The sequence below is a fragment of the Lampetra planeri genome, chromosome 12, assembly GCF_965212315.1.
Source record: "Lampetra planeri chromosome 12, kcLamPlan1.2.h2, whole genome shotgun sequence".
NCBI classification, from domain to species: domain Eukaryota; kingdom Metazoa; phylum Chordata; class Hyperoartia; order Petromyzontiformes; family Petromyzontidae; genus Lampetra; species Lampetra planeri.
Genome location: NC_136118.1, coordinates 8,247,593 through 8,258,983, shown reverse-complemented (window position 1 = coordinate 8,258,983; position 11,391 = coordinate 8,247,593). Strand labels below are relative to the sequence as shown.

Sequence of the window (11,391 nt, the reverse complement as noted above, 5' to 3'; positions counted from 1 at the left end):
TAATACATGGCCAAAGAAGTCTTATTTAGCTCCACAAGTAAACGCATGAAATCTGTCCTTGTACCACAGGGCAAGTGTGGATGGCAGCAACTGTAGTCCTTAATCATGAGCCTCAGCCCACGCACATATCTGAGCTAAGCTAATTGATCAACGTCCTATACTTGTTCACATTGTGTCTAATAGAACCCAAACAGACATTTTACTCTTTTTACCTCCCTGTAAATATACTTCTTATGGTTAATTCACCAGCAACTGTCCAGAGTTCGAGCAGCTGATGGGAATGTCACTAACAGCGCTCCGAGTAGGGGAGCATAGCGGAGTGCTGTTTTCAGCTGACAGTTTTTTTTTTAAATCCTCGCCCCCACCCTCCCACCCCAATGGCTGACTCCTCATAAATATTATCATCGTAATTTAATATTTATATCACGCCTTTCTATGCAGTACATCCGGGCATGCCCAGGGCTTAATTTCTCACTAAATATTTCCCGGCTCGCCGGTTGACTGGAGAACATTGCACGTGACGAGTAGTAGCCACGGCCGTAGCGACAGGTACACTCGATGTGGTGCACCGGGAGCGCAAATATTGTTAGGGTCGCTGACCCGAACATGCTCGGTTGAAATTAAGCCCCGCGCACACCATTAACCGGGCTGGCAAGCCCACCACCGGCATCGGCGAGCGACCAACAGAGGCACATGGGGCCGAGCCGAACCGAAGTGATGCCGAGGGCACGAAGCGATGCCAAGGGCACTACTTCTGCCCGAGCGTAGCAGCCCTCTGGTATGGCACGAGCAGCAGGTGCGGCGTCTCCTCCATGATGCGCAGCAGCAGCCCGTCGATGTACTCGTGCAGGTTGCGGATGGTGTCGTCGCGCCGCACCAGCTCCGCCTGCTGCCGCGTCACCAGCGCCACCAGCTCGGCGTGCGAGAGGCGCGAGAGCACCGCGGCCGAGGAGGCGTTTGCCGCCGGACCGCCGTCCTGGGGGCGCGGGAGGAGGGCGCAACGAGTTGCAGCGCTTCAGGGCGACGCTCGGTTGTGGGGGGTGGCGGGGTGGAGTGGGGAGGTCAGAGCTAAGGGTTGCAACCTCTGTGGTGGCAAAAATGTATATATATATCTGCGACGTATCACGGGGAGAAGAATATCTCACAATGCCAGAATGTGGGGTCGTGTGCAAATGTGTTGTTTTGAATGCCGTATTATTACGGAACAGACAAAAAGCAGGAATCGTCATGCTCCGTGAAGACTTACAGATTTCTCAGGATGGCTACGTCTAAGAAGGACAATTCTGTGAGAACTAGGACAGGTGGCACCACTGAGGTCCTGGATTGGAACCTGGGTTTCAGCATTCTATGATTAATCTGGGTTCTCTCTCACGTGTAGTCACTTCACGGTGTCGGGATGGTCACCAAAGCAAGACCGAGCTTCAGCAGAAGGTTGAATGAGAAAGTAGCCACATCGCTCAGGGGCAGTGGCATAGCTATCGAGCGTGCAGGTGGTGCCAACTGCACTTGGGCCAGCGGGCTGGAGGTTCCCACACGCCATGCGATGAAGACTCTTTGCAACGCTCATAAAATGTATGTCCTTAGTGTGGGTGAGAAGGCCTATTGTTATCTTCTGGAGTCCTTCTCCAGACATCACGGTGGAGCACTGAGAGTCCAGTGAAACTCTCTCGCACAAAATAAACAGAGAAAACTTATAGCAACACGTATCCGTACATCGGCAAAGGTGCAGTCCTGCAATTGCTTGCTCATTTCAGTCGACTAGGACGAGTTCTAGAAGGCCCCAGTAGAGGGTTTTTGACCTACACTTCCAGTGGTTATACGTCCCAGAGGATGTGAGTGTCCCCACACTTTATCCCACCACAAGAGACCTGCCGAGCAGCTAACTCTGACGTACCCATTCGTACTGCTGGGTGGACAGAGGTGGGGTGATTCAAGAGGATTGTCTCTGGTTTCAGTTGCCGCGCCGGGAGATTGAATCAAACCGCGCAAACGTCAATGCAAGTCTATTGTGTTAACCATTAAAGCTCGGCAGTATCCCATAAGATATGTAACATTTATATATATAAATATTGAATGTGTGTGCTGGCACTCTGTGTCATTCACTGTGACGACTGTGGCTAACCCGAGCCTCGTTTTGTTGCAGCCCCAGGCAACGTCACGGGATTAATGTCACACACCACTTCTTTGGCACGTTAACATGCGTTTACAATGAATACGCAATGTACATATTACAGAGAGGTCTCATTGAGTGTGTCGCTGAACTGCAGATAACCAACCTTGTGAGTTCCAGCTGGAAAGGTTTTGACATCTTCTTCCATTTTCTTCCCGCTTGCGTTCAGCGGTGGCACCGAACGGGGGCTGCATTTGCAACGAAAGACAAATACGCTGGCAGCTTTATTGGCCGTCATTGCTCGCGTACCACATTTAAATCGAGGTTTACAATACAACGTACGACGTATTTTTTTTATTTTTCCTAAATCTCTTTGTTTAGGGCGCCACAGAGGAGAGAATGTCAACTATCTCGCCTGGTATGAGCGCGTGGGTTCAATCCCGACCCTCGCCTCTGCGTGTTCTCCCCGTGGTCGCGTGGATTTTTCTTCAGGTCCTCCGGTTTTTCCCTCCACATTGAAAAACATGTTTTTAGAGTAGTATTTGGTTGCTATAAATTTCAACATAAGCCACTTCGTTGAGCTATCGTATGTGATCAGGTCGCTTCTGAAAAAGAGCTATATAGCTCAGTGGGCCTTACCTGGTAAAATTAAAATCACGTCGTTTTTTTCAAACATAGGTAAAACATTTTTTTTATCTGACGGGCAATAGTAAAACTACTGCCGAATGAAGTGGTTACACGTATGTAAAAGGTAGAGAGGTGCAGGCTAGAAATTGCACTAACCATGGCTAGCGAGGATGAGTGGAAAGGAGAGTGACCAGAACCGGATCGGATATCACTCACCGCTGACGTGAACCATGGCCGGGAATCAAACTCAAGTTTAGGATCCATAGCACAGTGTGATCACCACCACACTGCTGCTACACAAATAAAAATCCTGCAGCCAATTCCTTGTTGACTTCAACAAGCAATTGCCCAAGTGCACCACCGCACACAATAAAGCAAATGTTACAACACCCTGTACCAGCTTTCACAGGGATAAGTTGTCGTGACAGATATTTCACTATCGATACAAGACCTAATAATGGTAATTTAAATTAATTTGACAGTCCACTGCTGAAGGAAGGCCTCCTCATGCCGTGTCAGTTGTGAGAGTTCACCATGCTCCGCTACACTGCTCAGGTGAATGGAGGGCCAAGACTGGTTCAGGTATTACTTGCCACTGATGTTAGCTGTGGCCAGAAATCAAACTCGGTCGGGTTTATAGCGCAGTGCATTAGCTGCTGTCCCACCACACCATCAACACAACTCTTGATGATTGTTTAATGGAAGCTTCTAAATTTCGATTTAAAGCTTTCGTGACTGCAGGGATTCATCTTCTTGGTTCTTTCGGTAAAGTCACGTAGAAGGGATATAATAAAATAATAAAAATAAAACATAATTAAATAATTCTCACGACGTTTCGGCCACAACGCAAGCAGCCGTCCTCAGGTGAAGAACAGGTCTGTCTTTATTATTATTATTATTTTATTATTTCCCTTCTACGTGACTTTACCGAAAGAACCAAGAAGATGGAAGCTTCTAATTTAATATATAAACATAACACAAAGTAAGAAGAGCAACTTAAACAGCAGCTATGCTAACACATTTTTGTTCCTCAACTGCAAAATGCCTGTTTTGGTAATAATACAGAAATACACCATATTTACCCTGCATGCCAACGTGAATACTAACACATACTGTATATGCATACACGTTTTAAACATTAAATTATTCCATTTTCTGCGTGAGAATGTTTCAATGTGACGCGTGAACCGCACGCCCATCTTTGCGCGTTGAGACCCCAGCGATTTGCTGGGATTCTTGCAACACCCCTGAAAATAGCTTCACTGGGTGAACATTTTCAGGTGTGCAAAAACGCTCGTGAGAAAGACCTCGTTAGCGCCGCCGCTGAATGCACCAATCAGGATTGAAGGACACCGCCCTGTCCAAACATGACCCCCTGCAGTTCGACAGTCTCAGGTCGGCACGTAACGATTTGCTACCGAAGAAGTCGGATGCATATTTACAATTCTGGGTCATGATTTTTAAAAAAACATCGTTCGTCTCGTGTCTACTCTCACCGTACGCATTATTTCTCTTTTAATGTTTGCGTCTTTTTGTTTTTTTTTGCAGTCGTGTTTGCGCCAGATTATCCTAAAAGCGTCGTTGCAGCGTTTGCGTCAATATCAAATACAAAAAAAACAGTTCATTACTTGGTGATGCTGCGTTGGCAGTGGCGCGCAAGCACGGAGAACTAAAAACTCAAACACATTCATCAATAAGACTGTGGCCTTAAAAAGAACAAGCATATAACACGTGACATTTTTGGGGAATGGGCCTTGTTCATATCACTTCTCCATTTTAATATAATGACCGACATATCATATGATGCATTGCATCATGCACCTCACAACTGAGATGTCGTTACATATCCGGCCCAAAGACCTCTTGCGGCTGACAAAACATCTTCCTGGAACATATTTTACATCCCAGATAAATTGTTCCTGCATCAAGGAATGCTTCCAACTATACACTCCAAGAGCCTACTACTATCAGCTAAATGGTACTGAACTCTATGTACAAACGTTTGCGCTTAAAAGGGCCACATAGCTTAAGTGGAATGCTCTTGTGGCCTATTTGTGCCAGCGTCGTCCAAATTTGCCGAATTAAAAAAAATCCGTAAATCATCCAAACGGGAAAACACATAACAATCAATAGCCCCGACTGCCAAAACTGCCACAGACTATGTTTGGGAAACATAACGTCTTTGTCATAGTCTTGCGCTATGAGAATAGCACAAATACCAAATGTACGAATTATTTAATTTGAATAACAGATGGCAACCCAGAAGCTATTTATCCAAAAATGTCAAAACCGGCCCAGTGTTTGTGTGCTTAAGTAAAAGCTGCTGTGTAAACTTGGTTGCAATAATGCAATAGGTCGATGGTATAAAAAGAATTGTATTCATATGTGGAGACACAGTATAAAGTTCTGCTGGTATACGCTCACACTAATCTCTGTGTTCAACTCCCGACCCAAGTCCCTGTCCTGCTACGCGTCCATCAATAAAGTGCCGTGGTCAGGCTCACCTGATTCCAGCATCACATCCCTGCGGCTCCGAGCAGCCTGGCCGTGTCTCCGAGGCTGAAACCAGTGGGGAAGAGGAGGATGGAGGGCCCTTTTCCCTTCGGCTGTGCCAACCCACATCACCGGATGGACCAAACTCGCGAGCCGCCGTAAAGGGCATCACGGGACGACCAACTGGGGCAGGAACAGAGTCATGCGCGATGGGGTGAAGGGTGCAGGGCTCAGCAAGCGCAGGCACAAAGCCAGGGGAGGGGGGCGGTGCGGAGGGGGAGGTCACCCGAGACGCTGTGTCTACGCTGTGTAGCCTTTTGGACGTCGACTGCAACGCCGCGTCCCTTTCGGTCGCACCGGCAACGTCCGGTGGAGGCTCTTCACTGCTGACGTCTGCGGGTGTTGTTGACGAGCTGGCCTTATCAATCTTTTCCAAGTTATTAATGGGCTTGAAAGTGTCTGGCGAAAATGTTTTGCTACCCGCTCCGTCGGTGGGAGACAAGGCAGAGGAGCCAGAAGGCACAAAATTCTTCCCTGAGAGTGCTCCATTGTCCATCTTTACTGAGCCCTTACTTTCCAAATTAGTAGCCCTTGTAGTGAAGGTGCGAACAAACAAACCATCGTCAGTTATTCCTTCATGCAGAGAACTGGGGTTATCGTCCTTCCTCGGCTGCTTCAGGATCGAAACATCCAACCCATCAGCAAGAGAACTGCCTTTGGTAGTGCCTGACAGCGATTCCTCACTCTTCTTCGTGGCTTGTGCGTGCTTGGCCTCCAACCACTCGGCCAGAGTGGAGGACGACTGGAAGAGCGTAGACCCGCTACGAGAACCTTCTTCATTCTTTTTGGAGGCAGTGTCCAGTGGTTGAGAACCATACTTCCGTGCAGGCTGAGTGGTGACCTCTATGTTTAAAATGCATGGCTGCGTGTCTGAGTCTTTCACCGGTAACTCTACACCCCGCTCGGAGTAGCCCAACGCTGTGCGTGAAGAGCTTGCGCCGCGCGCGCCGCTGAGGTTCGTGTCGGTTGAAGCCTCTTCGGGCGATTTTGGCTGAAACTGCGAAGGGGGTGTGCGGCGAGAACCTTTCTCAAAGTCCTCCTCGGCGACGGAGAGTTGTAAATAAGGCGGCGAAGTTTCAGCCGCGTCCGAGCGTAACGTAGACGCGCTGTAAAAGTGAGGCCTGTATAACTGGCTTTTGACAGGATAATACGAGGTTTCGTCCTGGTCCAAGTAGTTTATTTTTAACGACGACTCTAGGTCGGCGCCTTCAACTTCACTGTACATCTTAGTGGTTGACTTATCCAAGAGATTTGGCTGAAGTCCCGGCGTTATGTTCTTACTTGCAATGGCGTCTACCAGTTGGGCAGGAGTTTTCTCCTGTTGTACAGGCACATTTTTAGTAGGCTGTTCCTCAGAACAGGACTTGCCTGTCCCACTCCTTTGTTGGTTATTCTCCTCAACACCCTGCAGGAAAAGCGGTGACCTTATAGGGGAAGAAACCTTTCCTTTGCCCAATATTAAATCTGAAAATGACTGCATCTGTGTTTTTTGGTGAATAGGATCGTCTTGGCGAGCAGTCTGTGCGAGCACCACATCATCAGCTTTTAGAGGTGGCGCAACATTTTCCTGTTTTTCAATCCTCCCCATTGTTGGCATTGGCCTCAGACGGGCACTTTGTGGAGGTCCTGTAGCCTGCATCTGAGATGAACCCGGAGATAAATCTTGAGTGACCAGTTTATCAACTTTGCCAGTCTCTAAATCACTCAATTTCACAGAAACCCCCTTCGATCCTGTCATAAAATCTTTGGCTCCTTCATGTTGGATGTCCTTCTTGTGAGCGGAAAATTTCTCATTCTCAAGTCCACGTGTCCTGGCTTCGTCAGTCTTGGGAGCACGTTCAGTCGCGTCGCCCTCTCTCGCTACCGTCGGTGCCTGCGACGCTTGGGCTTCCGAGCCCTCGCACAGAACATCCAGGAACGGGTTAAAGGAATGGCTGCTCAGGAAAGGGTTTTTAGCAGAGGACGGGAAAAAGAAGGGGTTGGAGGATTTGGTGGAAACCTTCTCCGGTGAGGAGGGTGGTGGCGGTGGCGACACCAGATCGTCCCGAGCGAAGGCCGCCGCTGCATTCGACAAATTGTTTTCCCGTACGGAACTTCCGGGCGCGCTCACGGCACGGTTCTCGGCGTGTGGAGAAGGCCGCGGCGTCGGCCTAGGTGCAGGGGGGGATTTGGGAACCTCGGCAATGTCGGTGAACGACAGCAGCGACGCGGGCGTGGGGGGAGACTGCGACAGAATGGAAGGGGGTGTGCTGGGAGGGTGTGAGATTATGGACATGGGGCTGGAAGGAGAGGTGGGGGAGTGCACGGGTGTTAGTAGGGGGCACAGAGGGAAAGGCACAGCGGGTGCAGCTGCCGCAGCGAGGGGCGAGTTATCAGACATGGACGGGCTTTGTGGGAGGTTTGTGGTTTCGACCTCGGGAGACACGTCCAGTCTGTGGGGGAGACACAAAACAAGGGGCAGGAGGAATACAAATCATTTTACCCTCTTACTCGTCTCCAGCCACGGCGCTCCGTTATTGTGAGACGCAGGAGGGTTAGAAATTACGCAACGATTCACTCTGCCCCCCCCCGCCCCCTTGCCTGCAACCCCCCTGCCCCCTTGCCTGCACCCCCCCCACCCGCCTTCCCTATCACCAGCAGAAGTTTGATGAAGCATCACAATTTGGGGTCATGAATCGATTTTAGATCGATTATTTTCGTGTAATTCTTACCGTCTCAGTGATATCCACTCCGTGTAGCGACATGTGAGATTAGTGAGCATAAGAGATGGTGAATTGATTCATCGTTGCATGCCAAGTGGAAGGTATGACAGTTACGAGTTAAGTTGCGCGTATCCATAAAGTGTTCACAGACCGTGAACGTTTTGATAATTTTAGCTTAAATGAGTATTTATTACGTGAGCTGAAGGCACCGGTCAATGATATTTGTTCAGCTGAGCATCTGCACGAGCCATTATCAAAGCGTGCTTATTCTTCTTAAAGGAATACGTGGGTTTCCAATGTACTATGTCATCTAAAAAAAGTACCATTTATCCCCAAAAAAGCAATAGAATGATTAACAATGTATATTGTCCATCCAAAAAAAGTATACCCACTCACAAACGGGCTAAAATGTGGAGAGTTTGTCTTTTAAATTTTGTTGAAAAAATTCATTTACGACACCGTTAATGCGTTCTAAGAAAAATAATCTACATGTGACTCCATCCAATCACAGACAGTTATAATGAGGAAAAAACTACCGTAAAATCATAGATCAGAGAACGTGGCTCCAGTTTCTGCCGTTTATAAAAAGCATTTACATTTTGGAAAACTATTTATTTTGGTGATTCTGTTATGTTGACAGTGGTGCACAAGCACATAGACCAAACGATTCAACGCATTCGTCAATAACACTGTGGCCTCAAAAGGAAAAACATAATAGGTGAAATTAATGGCATTGGTTCTCAGCACATAGATGATTTAAAGCACACAAATCATTTATGTTGCGATACAGTACATAGATTACGTGCTGTGAAGGAGGACCAATGCCCGAAACGTCGCCAACACACCGGTGTGCTGAACTAGTAACACACTGACACGTTTTGTTTACATGAAAAACGTTACTAATTGGCTGTGTCGGGTGGTGGTGGGTTTAACGAAACATTTATATTTACGCGATCTAACTCAGAAAACCTCGAATATGGATAACATTGGTTGCAAAAGCCTACGTGTTAACTCTTTGGTTCTTTCGGTAAAGTCACGTAGAAAGAAAATAAATTCAATAATAGAATACGACGTTTCGATTGCAACACAAGCAACCGTCATTAGGTAGAACTAACTTTGGGAGAGAGAGACAAAACACAGACAGGGAGACACACAGACAGACACACAAGCAGAGAGAGACAACAGAGACACACACAGAGAGAGACACACAACACAGACACACAGAGACCCAATGTGTTAAATCGTCTATTCCACGTTTCCTTTTAAGGCAGTAAAGTTGCGCAACATATTCGAATGCACGTTGAATAAGCCGACTTGAGAACCCATTGCAATGTTAGTAATAAAAGCAAGCGGACCCGAAGCGTACGCACTCTCATTTGTGAGTAGGTGGCGGTATGCGGGCTGTCGCAGCTATTCGTATTGGTGAAAGTCAAGCAGAGATGTCATCATATTTATTTTTACAAGTGTTATAAATATCGTGCAAGTAGTACAGTGCACCTCAGAGGCCAGTTTTAAATGTGACACATTGTGCAGGCGAATCTCTTGCATAAATGGTTGAACGTCGGCATGCTACAAAGTAATAACGAAAGTAATCTAGGGCAACTTCGTATATCCACTGCTGGTTGTAGGCCTCCCCATAATGCACCATCGGTCATGTGGGGTAGTTGGCCATACGTTGTCAAACACATTTCGGTAAAGAGTAATTTCAAGTTTCATTGGCGCACTTAAATACTGGATAATAAAATAACATGCGTAAAAGTAATCAAATCTTTGTTAAAGACTGAAGCAATGAACATTACAATAATCATTTAAAAAAAACTAATTATATTTTAGACATTTTCCAATTCACTGCCGTGGCAGTCGAACATGGCTGTTTTTATCATACCTCACTATGCTGGCCAGTGTGGGTTAACCATCATAATAAACTACATTTATATTGCACACACATAAACACATAAATAATACAGCACTTGGGGGGGGGGGGAACTAAAAAGTATAGAAGCTAATTTATAGAACCGAACGCAAGAGACAATGCACGCGTCTTGAGGCGCGGGTTTCAGCGCCACCGCCGTTGTCACCGAATCACGAACAACGCTGTGCAGAGCCCTCTCCTGACGGGCAGCAGCGCAACACAAGGCACGCGCAACCCAATGTGCAACACCACATCACGGGGAATGCACAGGGCCACTGGCCCATTGAAGAACAAAGTCTTCGGGATGGCCACACATACTGGGGTGAGTAAATCTGTCCACTTTCGAGAGCCTCATTTGTCAGAAGGAATTTCTTGGGGATTACAACTCTGGATTTTATAGAAAGCCAGCGAAGAGAGGCCTAGAGCGGACGGATATGTTCGCATGTTCGGGACTCTTGATACAATTCTGGTAGCCGAGTAGAGGACGTATTGCAATTTAGGACTGGGGCAGAGGCACCGAACAGAGAGCACTGCATAAGAGTTTTTTTTTGGGTTAGATCGTGTAAATATAAATGTGTCGTTAAACCCGCCACCACCCAACACAGCCAATTAGTAAGATTTGTCACGTAAACAAAACGTGGCAATTCGTTGCTAGTTCAGCACACCGGTGTGTTGGAGAGTAAACCCACAACATTTACCATTCGCGTACCGTGACGTTTTGCCGGTAATTACAACCAGCCTCATCAGGCGACAGCCGGAGTTGTGGAGAAATCCTCCTCTTTCGTCAAATTTACGTTTAAGCGATCTAACCCAAAAAAAAAAAACTCTTATGGATAATATTGGTCTCAAAAGCCGGCACGTTAAAGAGACAGCACTGCAATGATCGGTCCTTGAAAACACAACGGCGTGGTGGATCAGACCGTCGGCATCAGAAGCGGACGAGCAGGGTCTCAGACGAGCGATGTTTGTGAGGTGGAAGAAAGCTGCTCCAGTGGTGTTTTTTAACATGAGGCTTGAATGACAGCGGCCAAGCCGAAGACAACACCCGGATTTTTTAACAACGCCAAGTGGGGAAAACAAACGTAGGTCATCGACGGTGGCACGAACATTGGCATAAGAGCCCAAACACGTGAGTCGTCGCACTGTTGAACTGTAGGAAATTAAACTGCAAACTATTTTTGATATCGCCAAAGCACAGCATCAAAGACGATATGAAACTTTGATGAAATGTTAATGTTTGAGCGTCATTCACGTACCAATGATATTAATACCACTGGTGAAGAAGGAAGATTGTAAAGAGGGTGTCCAGGATTGGTTTAAATATTACGAGGCAGTCCTCGACTTACGAACGGGTTACATTCCTGAGACCCGTTCGTAAGTCGATTTTTCATATCTCGGAACTCAATATGTAATTGTACATACGGTCAGTGTTATAAAATGTGTTATGGTTCAACAAAAGAGGGAAAACATTGTTAAACTCATAAATA

General features: G+C 47.0%; 1 protein-coding gene across 2 annotated transcripts in view; it reads right to left on the bottom strand.

The window, feature by feature from the left end:
* Nucleotides 1-361: 361 nt before the first annotated feature.
* The window catches only part of LOC144721619 (rab11 family-interacting protein 2-like), a 29,311-nt gene continuing 18,281 nt past the window's right edge, over nt 362-11,391 (bottom strand). Inside the window, exons 4-6 of one of the 2 annotated variants that reach the window (XM_078599404.1) lie at nt 5,242-7,722; nt 2,277-2,358; nt 362-976 (exon numbers count right to left, since the gene is read on the bottom strand). In XM_078599404.1, the coding sequence (XP_078455530.1) occupies nt 749-976; nt 2,277-2,358; nt 5,242-7,722 (2,791 nt within the window). In that variant the 3' untranslated portion in view covers nt 362-748. The remainder of the gene's footprint in view (nt 977-2,276; nt 2,359-5,241; nt 7,723-11,391) is intronic. The other variant, XM_078599405.1, reaches the window with a different exon arrangement.